This window comes from Acipenser ruthenus, chromosome 6 (assembly GCF_902713425.1).
Source record: "Acipenser ruthenus chromosome 6, fAciRut3.2 maternal haplotype, whole genome shotgun sequence".
Lineage (NCBI taxonomy): Eukaryota > Metazoa > Chordata > Actinopteri > Acipenseriformes > Acipenseridae > Acipenser > Acipenser ruthenus.
Genome location: NC_081194.1, coordinates 25,302,570 through 25,315,863, shown reverse-complemented (window position 1 = coordinate 25,315,863; position 13,294 = coordinate 25,302,570). Strand labels below are relative to the sequence as shown.

The following is a 13,294-nucleotide window of genomic DNA, read 5'->3' as shown; positions in this document are numbered from 1 at the left end:
CTTGTCTCACAGTACATACGACATAATGTATACTTTGTGAACTGTCGCAACGAAAATTCTAATTGTGGTATGTTTGCGCTGTGAGTGGCCTATCTTAGTACATCTACCCCTTAATATCAGCAAGGGTATGCTTTTGAGAGCTGAACTACTTTGCAACAGGTTGATTCAGCTTTTTGGTAATTATGACAGACTTTATAAAACGAGTACGCAGGTCATTGGTAGTTTTAGCCACATACTGTTTCTTGCAGTCGGCAAGTTTGCACTGTATAACATAGATGACATTGGTAGATCTACAGGAGTTGTTTTAATTCCGCTCTTATTAACAATTTCCGGAGATTAGGGTGTTGGTGAAAAATAAGACAGGAACCTTGGGAATGACTTTTCTGGAGTTTTACAGAATGGGGTACTAGTGGGTAACTTTCTTTAATTGCATGTTTGTAATTTTGCCCTGTAGGGTGAAAATCAACCACAGATGGAATTTGGCTTTCTTTGATGACATTATTTTACACCTTGTTGAAAAGAGATTCTCTAGATATTAACATTGCTCAATGAACTTGTTGATTGAATTATTTTCCTGGAATATGGGAGTCTTCAAAGTTATTATTGCATGGAGATATGACAGTGGGGTGAAGAGTGTTAGCATAGTTAGTAAACTGTTTTGAAGACTCCCTCCCTTTTGTCCAAATCATAAAGATATCATCAATTTATTCCCACCAAGAAGGATGTGGTTTTCTAGTTTTCCCAGGAATATGTTTGAATAGGATGGAGCAGTGCAGATACCCATTGCTGTCCCTTGTATCTGCAGGTAGTGTTTCTCACAAAAAGTAAAATTATTACAAGTGAGACGCTAGTGTTGTAAGAAGTGCTTTTGGTTCCTTGGTCACACTTTTGTTAAGAGCTTCTTTTAGTGCTACAAAGCCATCTTCGTGAGGATGTTTGTCTATAGGGAAGTAACATCAAAGGTAACAAGTGAAGTGTCTTCATTAAATTGATGTTGCATGTTACTGTCAGTTCTGTTTTACACAGGAAATCATTTGTGTCTTTGATATATCATGGTATCTCCTGGACTAACTTTGAAGATGCAGATCTATATGCAAAGATATTCTTTCAGTTACATTACTATTGCTATTCCCTTTTCTTTCCTCCTTATTTTTAACCTGTATTTGTAAATATACATCAAAGTGAAATAATTTTCTCTGAAGCCCACTTAATTGGTTCCTTACTAGTTGTGTTACATTACACATTTGTTTCACAACAAATATTGGACATTTCAAAATGTGTTATTTAATCTGAATGCAATTTTTTTTTTTTAGACCTATCTATGCAGTTAAATTTGGGGATGTATGAATACAATGGGAAGTGTGGATATCGACTGAAACCAGAGTTTATGAGACGCCCAGATAAGCACTTTGACCCCTTCGCAGAGTCGACTGTGGATGGAATAGTAGCTAATACTCTTTCAGTTAAGGTAGGTACAAAAAACTTGATTTGCTAAAGGCTATGCAAACTGTACAATTGATTTATTAAATTACAATATACGCCGTCCTGGAAAAGTGTTTGACCACCCCCAATATGAATCTAGTCCACCATCAGGTTTTGCTGATTTGCAAAATACTGATGGTAGCAGGAATAAAAGGTTGATCCACAACTGATACAGCCCAGTTTGATGGCATTTCTTAAAGGAGGGAGCTGTCTGTCTTTGAACGAGTTGTGAAATTAAAGTGTCATATAAGTGGAAACAGCAATTGGGTTCACCAGTGAGGTAACCAGACATCTTAAAACAACCATGTGGTATGTGACATCATAGTGGAGGGACAAGGGGGAAACCTGTATTGCTGCTAGCCTGGCGGATGTCAGGGAATCACTTCCATAGGAGGCGAGTACTGAACCAAATTGTTGACCACAAAGGAGCACACTGAAAGATAGAGACAAAGTCTGTTCAAGACATTCCACAAACGGAGAGGGACTATCCCAACTGCTTTCCAGTGTCAATTATGCTAAAAGAGGCTCTACAAAATACTAAATGTGTAAGGTAGGGTAGTGGTCCAATATATATTTAACAGGATGCTGTATGTCTAACAGCTTTCAATTCTGTTTCCCAAAGTTTCTTTTCTCACTTTGCCCTTATTGTACTGTAATACTCATTCCTTTTCTATATTCAGATCATTTCTGGCCAGTTTTTGTCAGATAAAAAAGTTGGCACTTACGTTGAAATAGATATGTATGGATTACCTGTCGATACGAGACGGAAAGCTTTTAAAACAAAGACTTCCCAAGGAAATGCTATTAACCCAGTCTGGGAGGAAGAACCCATAGTTTTTAAGAAGGTAAGTGATGTTTGTATATGGTACTGTATATAAATAAAGTGTTTGCTCTGCAACAAAATGTGAGAAACTATGTGCGCTCTCCACTGCTCCCAATATAAGGGAGGTCCCACTCCAGGAACCTTCTCCCTAACACACCCATGATGTACTTTGGTCAGATAAAAATTCCCTAAACTATTTCCTGTTCTTATTTACTCATGGTGCTTGTTTTGAAATTCGGTTGCTCTGACCGTTGATCCAGGCTCTTCAGCCATGAGGGTGTGTCAGCGGCTCCTTTAACGAGACGCTCTACCAGAACACGTCCACCGGGGAGTCAGGGTTCCGCAGCCGGACAATCTCTGGCTGTAATTGGCTGTAAACAAACACAGCCTATGGCAAGCCATTTTAAAATGTAATCCTCAATTTCTTTATATATTTTTTGATATCAGTAATATTTTGTTGATATCAAAAATAGAATGCTTGACATCAGCATTTCTCAGTCTTATTTTTTATATAAAAAATAGAACGGTTGATATCAAGAATATAATTGTTGATATCAAAAGTGCATACTAATGAACCACTGATCACTGTCCATCTCAATTTTTTTAGCTTTCTGCACAAACAATGTAAAGCCATTTTCATGACCAAGGGTCCAGTAGTAAGACACTGGCAACAGAATAATCCTACTTAAATGTACACTGTATGTCAAATCCTTGATCTTTGGAACTGTAATATTTGTATCTAAATCTAACTATTTCTATATAACTAGGTTGTTTTGCCTACCTTGGCATCCCTAAGGATAGCAGTCTTTGAAGAAGGTGGTAAATTTATAGGCCATCGGATAATACCAGTTTCAGCTATTCGACCAGGTAAGTAAAGTATTGTATACGGCTTTGTGATGGGGGACTCCCCACCAGTGTGCATATTATGTTTTCTGTTATTTTGTATTCGCTGTATTATTATTTAAATATACTGTTTTGTGTATTTAAAACACACCGTTTATTGTTATTGTTTTACAGCCTAGATGGGGTTAGATATCCAGATAAAATCGTGGGAATGCGTGGTCAACAGTGATTGCTTATTGATAAACTGGCTGTTGACCTCGCATATGATAAAATCTGTGCCAAATGTGGTTGAGGGGTAAATTAGATAATTGATAGCTAGTTGACCCCTCGGCCACAATATAAAAGACCTGCAGCTTTGGCTGAACAGGGTCGGGGGTTCAGAGTGGAGAACGGGAGAGAGAAGGAGGTACAGAGAAAAACGAAACTAATAACAATTGCTACTCGTGCTGGAAGCACCAGCACAGTAGTTGTTTGTGTAAACCTTTGAGTTATTTTTGTGTAAACCTTTATTTTGCTTGGTGAGTTGTTTTGTGAAAGTGATTTGTTTCTGTTTAAACCTTTTATTTATTATTAATAAAACGCTCAAGCAGCGCTTTTCAAACCCCAGTCTGCTGTTGCTATCCATTAATTTCCTGGTGTGACGTCACCAACCTGTTCACAGGCTTAATATAAGATTTTTTTTCTCTGTATTACAAAAAAATACTAATACTAATGCCTCCTTTTTTAGGTTACCACTACATCAGCCTTAGGAATGAAAAGAATCAGTCTCTGGTGTTGCCAACTGTTTTTGTGTTTATAGAAGTTAAAGATTATGTTCCAGACACCTTTGCAGGTAATATTCCACTATTCAGTCTATTGAAAGCATAGCCAGTATTTGTTCATCTTTAGATAGCCCTTCAGTCTTAAATAAAGTACCTCTGCATATAGGGCGATGGAATTGACATCAATCAATCAATCAATCTTTATTTTGTATAGCACCTTTCATAGTGGACCACTATCACAAAGTGCTTTACAAGATGCAGTAACAACAAGAAAATCCTTAATACTTTAAATACAGAGAAATGCATAATACATGATATACAGTAAAACATGTGGTAGTTTACTTAACAACAAACCTTGGTATCAAGATTAACATAATAAAAACATATTTAAATCTGTATCCACTTATCACAACGTGTAGTTCAATATTACTGGCAAATGCGGGCTTATTAAGAAAGTATCCCACAGCCTCTCCAGTCTCCAGAATGTGCATTATCATAATTTAAACAATTACTGTGCAGTTTATATGTAAATGACTAGTAAAATGTTATGGTACATATAATAGTACATTTGGACAAAATATGTATTTGCCCATTCCTATTGATCATTACAGTTCATCAAAGATTAATTGTCAAACTGAACGCAGTAGGGATTCAAAGAAATGCATGCACATGGATTTGGGAGTGGTTAACATGTAGAAAACAGAAAGTACTGATTAGAGGAGAAACCTCAAAATGGAGCAAGGTAACCAGTGGTGTAGCACAGGGATCAGTATTAGGTCCTCTGCTATTCCTAATCTACATTAATGATTTAGATTCTGGCATAGTAAGCAAACTTATTAAATTTGCAGATGACACAAAAATAGGAGGAGTGGCAAACACTGTTGCAGCAGCAAAGGTCATTCAAAATGATCTAGACAGCATTCAGAACTGGGCAGACACATGGCAAATGACATTTAATACAGAAAAGTGTAAGGTACTGCACGCAAGCAATAAAAATGTGCATTATAAATATTATATGGGAGATACTGAAATTGAAGAAGGAATCTATGAAAAAGACCTAGGAGTTTGTGTTGATTAAAAAATGTCTTCATCTAGACAATGTGGGGAAGCTATAAAATACAGACAGGCTAAAAGAATTGAATCTATTCAGTCTTGAACAAAGAAGACTACGCGGTGATCTGATTCAAGCATTCAAAATTCTAAACCGTATTGACAATGTCGACCCAGGGGACTTTTTCGACCTGAAAAAAGAAACAAGGACCAGGGGTCACAAATGGAAATTAGATAAAGGGGCATTCAGAACAGAAAATAGGATGCACTTTTTTACACAGAAAATTGTGAGGGTCTGGAACCAACTCCCCAGTAATGTTGTTGAAGCTGACACCCTGGGATCCTTCAAGAAGCTGCTTGATGAGATTCTGGGATCAATAAGCTACTAACAACCAAACAAGCAAGATGGGCCGAATGGCCTCCTCTCGTTTGTAACCTTTCGTATGTTCTTATGTTACTGTTTGTGCACTTTCGTATGTTCTTATGTTACAGTGTGCACTTCTTGGTAGTAATGGAAAAATCAAAGATCTACCGGTAGTTTGTAACTAAATTATTTCTTCTTGCATAATGATGTAATGAATCCACTTTAACTAGTTGCATTTGTAAATAATCATTGTGCACAAGCTAATATTACCACTGTGTATCCTTTCAGCAGCATGATAGGAAACATGGTAAAAAGCTTTTCAAGAAAGTATATACTCTATTAGACAGAGTGTTTTAATACAGTGGTTCACAAATTTTTTGGACTGCGCCCCACTTACTCTAGTCTGTAGTACTTGACCCCCCCTCCCACACACATGTACATGTACTGGTAAAAAAAAAAAAAAAAACTGAACATGCCAGTGGCTTCTCTGTCACTGCTGTTGTGTTTTTTTTTCTTTTGCACCAATCATGTCATGTTTTTAGACTCCAGTAGACAAAGAAATACTGTTACAAGTATATAGTGAAAAACAAACAATGCATTGCATAGTAAATTGCTGTACATTATACTGCTAGAGCTGTTTGTCATCACTGGAGCTGCATGGCAGGGGCAATTAAATTAGTGCTAAAATTTGCAGGTACAGTGCTGTTAAATTGCAATCATACTACATACAGCTGTTTGTAAACTAATTAAATGTAAAACTGGTTGTGCTTTCTATTTCTAGATGTGATTGAGGCGTTGTCTAACCCCATAAGATATGTAAACCTAATGGAACAAAGAGCCAAACAACTGGCTGCATTGACACTGGAGGATGAAGAAGAAGTAAAGAAAGAGGTAAGTTGTTGTGGAAGGGCTTTTTGTGTAAATAAAGTTTGCTAAGATTTAAATCAGGGGTGTCCAATCCTGGTCCTGGGGGGCTAGTGTCCCTCCTGTTTTTTGTTCAAATTGTGTCCTAAATTACTTAATTGGACCAATTATTACCAATTATTGTTCTAATTAAGTAATTTAGGGCACAGTTGGAACAAAAACCAGGAGGGACACCGGCCCTCCAGTACCAGGATTGGACACACCTGATTTAAATGAAAGTTTGGCAAGGGTGGGGCTAAAAGCCCTTTCCTGCAAAAACGTGTGGAATGTGGCCATTCCCAAACTGGCTAATTGATTGCCAATTTGGGGATCGCCACCTGCATATAAGAGAAGCATGTTTATTTGTTCTGGTGCAGCATGAATTTTGTACTGAAGCAAATTTAAAATGTGTTTAATCCACACAAACTGCTCAATACCACCTGCCACCATGGTGCCACTTGAAATGTGAGAAATAAACCTAGATCAGCAGGACTACATTTAGAATAAGCAAAAGTAATGCAGGACATCATGCGCATTCAGAACAGAAAATAGGAGGTACTTTTTTACACAGAGAATTGTGAGGGTCTGGAACCAACTCCCCAGTAATGTTGTTGAAGCTGACACCCTGGGATCCTTCAAGAAGCTGCTTGATGAGATTCTGGGATCAATAAGCTATTAACAAGCAAATGAGCAAGATGGGCTGAATGGCCTCCTCTCGTTTGTAAACTTTCTTATGTTCTAAGTATATAACACCTTGAAACAGTATTTAAGTTCTTTGGTGTTATAAAAATAGAATAAACAAACTCCAGTGTGGCCTTGCTGGGAGTGGCAGCAGTTGCAGCAGCTGTAGCAGCAAATGTAATTTTAGAGCTTGACGGCAAGCTTGATACTGACAGACCATGACGATCTAAAAACTTGTGTCTGGATAGGGCAGCTATTGTCGACCTCTGTCAGACTGCGTGAAGACCTTGAATTGCCTATGAAAAGGGGCCGTGCCGTACGCCACATATGATGGTGTCGGAAGCATTGTCCTTCGATGTCTCTGGGTCATTTCAGAGGGTCACAGGTGACTTCATAAAGAGTGTTGATGATTATATCACTATCCCGCTTCATCATGAGCAGCTACAATATATTAAAAGGGAGTTTTATGACGTTGCTGGATTTCCCAGAGTAATGGTAGCCAGCGATTGCACACACGTTGCACTCAAATCACTGCAGCACCATGCATATACATATGTAAACAGGAAGGGGTTCCATTCACTAAATGTGCAGGTGATTTGTGATGCATCCTATAACATCTAGAACGTATGTGCAAATTTCCCTGGCTCCTGTCATGACTTATATTTTCGCTGTGTTTAATCATTTCAGAGACCTAATACACCAGATGGCATATTAGTAGATCAGTATTGTAAGACTACCTAGATAATTCAAAATTTGTAGTTATGAAAATATTTGAGCCTTTTCTATACTTGTGGTTATGATTGGGATTTATTCACTTGTTTGAACCATTTGTAACCTTACAGAACGTTTGTTGTATTGCACCCAGTCTAATGTTATTACCAAGAAATTATCAATGCAACTGTAACCTATCTGAACCCTGGATAAGTACATTATATGACAACTGACCTCTACTGTAGATTTTATTTGAATTATACAAACAAAAACCTAAGAGTAAATAATGACATCTTGGTATAGAAAACGGCATACTAGATATTATAAAGTTTCCTTACAGATGATTGCGGATTTGCAATGCATCCTTGGGTTTTTACACCTGTGTCTAATCCACACACAAACAAAGAAGAAGCCTACAATACCAATAGGAGAAGCCACCAGGACCAGGGCTGTCAGGCAACAGATCATTGACATGGATTTGTAATGTTGTCAGACTCCCCCCACACTTTATGTACAATATACACTTCCACCTCCTTACGTTTGTAGGCATATAAAATGTTCTATAATGCTGTAAGTGTTCGGTGGCTACTTCTTATCATGTTGAGTTTATTTATCGCAGTGGCGAGCAAACATGATTAGAGGCAGGAATTCATATACAAATTTATAAACAAATTGTGGCGCTCGCATCCTTTGGGGTTTGAGCAGCTGCACAAATAGGAACACAGTTCTGTACCTTGTTTTGTAAAATTCAATATATATTTAAAAAAATTATAATAATTTTATGTATTTTTTTCTTTTCAACCAAAACAATTGCAAAATGCACATTCAAAGAGTTGTAGATACTAAGCTGTGGCAAAATATCTCCCCGAATAAGAAGGAAATGACAGGAAGTGATGTACGTGGCCTGCGGCAATTAAACTTTTTAACAAGAAATTTGTTCATCAACAACCTCCTCAACTAAATTTCAAAGCATTATCGGATTGATTTTATTAACAAATTCCATTTGGAAATCACGTGCTACTAAAGCTGTCGTTACTATACCGCAGGTTCAATAAAATAACACTGATGTTTGAAAATCCCCCTGTGACAGGGCTGGCCGATGTGGTGACATCAGACCAGAATGCAGGAAGGAAACAAACAAAAATACTGCCGTGCAAAAGACTCTGCGGCGCCGTTTATTGTTAAACACAAAAATAAATAAAATATTTTAACAAAAACACTGTTCACAGAGCGAAACAAATACTCAAACAAAAACAAATCTCGAACAAATAAAACACTGGGCAATCGCTTTCACTGATCCTGTATTTTTAAACACACTCTGCTTGCTCTTGCTCTTGCTGTCGTTCTCTCCTCTGAACACCCACCTCGAGTGCAGAGAGATGCAGGCTTTTATTTACTATGGCCAAAGGGTTAACTATCAATTATCTCATTACCCCTCGGCCACAATCTGCAGGAGTTTTTTTTAAATTACTACTGGCAGAGGACGAGCTGCCGACCTCACCTCTGCCAGAACACATTTAAATGAAAATAACAAAAACAAACGGCTTTGCCGTCATATTTATAAATCAATAAATCATAATAATAATAATACTACAACAAAACAAATACAAAATAATAAATTGCACAGGGTGGAGGGGTTCTAAAATAAACAAATACATTTGTTTTTAAATAACACAACTAAACTAAACAAATACATTTATGGCAGGGCTTTGCCCTGCCCCCTCTTCATGTGCAGGGCTCCTTGCCCTGTCACCCCCCCCCCCCCCATAATAGATTGCATGTTTATTAGACCATTCGCCAATTGATTATGACTTTGCATACTTACAGTTTTGTTATTAGTAGAAATTTAATGAAATGGCTGCACGTAATTAGTAAATTATGTAACTACCTGTACTATAATACCAAATATTCTCCATTTTGTTTTCTACGTTTGTATTAAATCCATGGAATTATGCAAATTATGTGAAGTAATGTATTGTGCTAAAACCTGAGCAATGAACCTAGCTCAGCCAGACTATGGAATAATTTTGAAGAATACTAATGCAGTATATCTCAATGTAGATGATCAAAGGACAGCTTAACCAGAACATTTTCCTTAGAAAAAAAATCCTACCCAGTAGTGTACATTTTGTTCTACTCTGTCATTTTTAGCCTTTAAATTTGCACTGCAGTGCTGGTTAAAATCGTTTCCAATACTAAAGAGGATGAAAAGCATGTGCAATTCTTTGAACAACAGGCTACCAGATGTGAGGTCTCCTTATATTGTCTGCCTACTGTAGCTCTAGTTTGAAGGCTACATGCATAAAAGATTTGGACAAATGGCAAAGGAAATATTATGTTTGTAAGATCTGTAGTGTGTTTCTTTATTACTGTAGTAAATGCTAGTCACATCACTGCATCAGTTTTAAACAATGAATACTATCATTGAAAGGAGAAAATTAACCAGGATAAGTAAACACTTTTCAAGGTTTAGTCAAAGATACTAAATAATGTTTTATTAAATACAAATTTAGCCAGGATACCCAGGGCAGCAGTGTGGAGTAGTGGTTAGGGCTCTGGACTCTTGACCGGAGCGTCGTGGGTTCAATCCCAGGTGGGGGACACTGCTGCTGTACCCTTGAGCAAGGTACTTTACCTAGATTGCTCCAGTAAAAACCCAACTGTATAAATGGGTAATTATGTGTAAAAAATGATGTAATTGTATATAAAAATAATGTGATATCTTGTAACAATTATAAGTCGCCCTGGATAAGGGCATCTGCTAAGAAATAAATAATAATAACCCAATACATATATGTGACTGAGCATGATCAGCCTAGATCATTTTGTCAGGGAACAAAAAACTTCCCGAACACAACACTGGTACAGTAAGCTACAGCAACAGTAAAATAACTTTGTAGTGCACGGCAAAGTCAGCTACTAATCCACATTAAATTAACAGCATAATCAGCAAAGGCAGTTACGCTATCCCAAGTTGAAGTGGTTTGTCATACATTGAAAGGGTGGAGTAGCAGGAATGAAGAGCTTTGTACTACGCTGTTTCTGTAATTACCATCAAAGAGGGAAGGGGAGAAGCAGCCAGAACAAATAATCAACGACCACTCAAACAGGTGCCATGGCAACTGGCATTCATGCATTTTGGCCTACTCAGGCTAAGAGTTTTCTGCAGAAAGCAAAGTGCTGCTGCTGCTGAGCCTTGGCAGAGCTGGTGTTAGCGATAATTTGTGGGATGATCAGAAACAGAGTGCACAGCACAGGCTGCAAACACGAGTAATAGAGAAGAAGGCAGCTGGGAGAGCATGCTGAAAAATGCTTAGAGTTGGATACGACAGCTACGTTTATAGTATATGCAGTAGCAAAGAGGTACAATTTAAATGTTTATTTGTATAAAGCTATTATAGTAACAGCAAATGTCTGAGCAAGCAAAAACTATAGTATCAGAGGCATGTTTAAAGGTTGTTGCATGAATCTTTTTTCTGGAGTGTTTTGAAGACTTTAGGCAAGTGTAAACACAGAGGGAGTGCAGTATCTGGTGAAATCTTATGAACAGTTTAAACAGTTATTAAGTTGAAAATCTATAAGTGTGTTCAATAAATACAAAATATACGCACAGCATTTTTACTTACTGTCTCTGGCGTTGTAATGTCCTTTTTTATTTTGTTTATTAAATTATAGATATGGATCTCATATTTAATCGCAAATATGAATAAACATACTTCATGCTTATTAAGGAGTATATATGATTTAACTTAAACAAACACATGTTGGGGATTTATTTTAATTTGAATACTATATTTTAATCTACAGGAGCAACTGTATTTGCCAAAAAAGAAAAAAGAAAAATAATAATGTTTTACATTTTTCTTAAAAAAGAAACACACAAAATAAAACATTTGCTGGTATTTTTCAAACAATGTGGGTTCATCAAGAAGGTTCACATTCACATTTGCTGCTGCTTTTGTTTATTATTATTTTAGATCGAACCTGGGGATATGCCTTCAGAGTCCATTAGTGATCCCAAGCCAGCACCAGCAGAAAATGGCGTAAATCATGAACCCTGTATAGCACCGAAACCTCCGTCTCAGATCGCCCACCCCCCGCCTCCCACTGGTATGAATTTAACTAGTGCAACCACTATTGCCAACATTAGATTCTGTTCAAAACTGTCAAGGGGACAGTGACAAGAATGAAAGATAATGGGCATAAATGTATCTAAAAGGATTCAACATGTGGTGGAGAGCCACAAGAACAGTGGATTGTTATAGCATTTGTTTGAAAAAAATGCTGTATGGCCAATTAAAAGATCAACTAGCCATGATTAATGAGCTAAGTCTGTATGTGGGGGAAGTTACAATATTTTAGTATTTACAGATATGGAGATCATATACTGTATATCTGATGAGTTGAACACACATGCACAAAAATAAATAAATAAAAAAAAACAATAAGTGGTCCCTTTACTGAAAATTGACTTAATTGATTTAAAAAAATGGAAATAAAATAGAAAATTAAATGTTTACCATGATGTTTTCCAATAAATACATTTCAAATTTTTTTTTTGTAGGCTCAGTGAAATCTGCAGTAAAAACAGAAGATATCATACAGAGTGTCTTATCTGGTAAGTACATTGTTTTTTGATTTAATACAGACAAATCTTCCCTCAAAGCCCAGCATTCAGAATATCACATGGTGCCAGATCACCACTCAAATTTGTACATTTTCATGAGTCACTTTAGATTTTATACAAAATGTGCTGAATGGAAGCAGTTCTTTAAGGAGAATAGACATAAAATCAATATTTTACGTTTGCCACTTTGCTCCATTTCAATTTTTTGCAATATGAAAACAAACGTATTCCATTTCAAACCATTCCAGAAAGCCAAGCAATTTGTGGAAGTAATGCACTACTTCAGCAAGCACCAAGGAAAGTCTCTGCCCTTGTCACACGTACGCAATGCAGAGCAAACTACGATGGGGCTGATCTACTAACTGGCGCAACCCAGGGCTATTCACTGAAATGAGACTATAGTGTTTTGAGATTTAATTACTATTGCAGCAAGCGTGTTTTTTAACATAATAGCAAAACTGTCACAAACAAAGAAAAGTATGAAATGACAAGTGAATAATGATTTAGCACATGTATTACGTCTGGCTTTATTATAATTGTGCCATATTCACTCGCAGGGAAAACATTGTGCCAAGACATTACAGACATTAGTCACTGTTGCATTTGCACTGCTTTGCCTGAGTTTAGTAAACCAGCTCCTGTTGCATCTGTGTCTCACCACACTGTCACGCATACAACATTTACAACAATCTATTATTATTATTATTATTATTATTATTATTATTATTATTATTATTAACAACTAAATTGCAGTTGGCTGAATGTACAAGTATATATTTTTCATGATCATGATTGTCTCTGGCATTTCGTCCAAAAGAACAGTGTTTTTCCGACAATTACTTGACGCTCTTTCGGCATGTTACACATGTTACGCAATGATTTGACGTTGTAAGCACCAAATAAACCAAAGTAACACCTACAACAACACAACCACATCACAGAAATTATTCTCCATGTTGGGCATGATTGAAAACATTTTTCCAGAGAGAGCTTCCGCTCTAGTAATCAACAGAGCAGCGTGCTTTGGAAAAGTGCAATATGTGAAACCA

At 37.0% G+C, this 13,294-nt stretch overlaps 1 protein-coding gene across 2 annotated transcripts in view; it reads left to right on the top strand.

The window, feature by feature from the left end:
• The window catches only part of LOC117410730 (1-phosphatidylinositol 4,5-bisphosphate phosphodiesterase beta-1), a 269,638-nt gene that overhangs the window by 209,465 nt on the left and 46,879 nt on the right, over window positions 1-13,294 (top strand). For both annotated transcript variants that reach the window (XR_004545728.2, XM_034017498.3), the window contains exons 20-26: window positions 1,314-1,468; window positions 2,163-2,327; window positions 3,073-3,172; window positions 3,876-3,980; window positions 6,105-6,214; window positions 11,596-11,728; window positions 12,183-12,236. Coding sequence is in view for 1 of the 2 variants with exons in the window: in XM_034017498.3 (XP_033873389.1) it covers window positions 1,314-1,468; window positions 2,163-2,327; window positions 3,073-3,172; window positions 3,876-3,980; window positions 6,105-6,214; window positions 11,596-11,728; window positions 12,183-12,236 (822 nt within the window). In the remaining variant the exon portion in view is untranslated. The remainder of the gene's footprint in view (window positions 1-1,313; window positions 1,469-2,162; window positions 2,328-3,072; window positions 3,173-3,875; window positions 3,981-6,104; window positions 6,215-11,595; window positions 11,729-12,182; window positions 12,237-13,294) is intronic.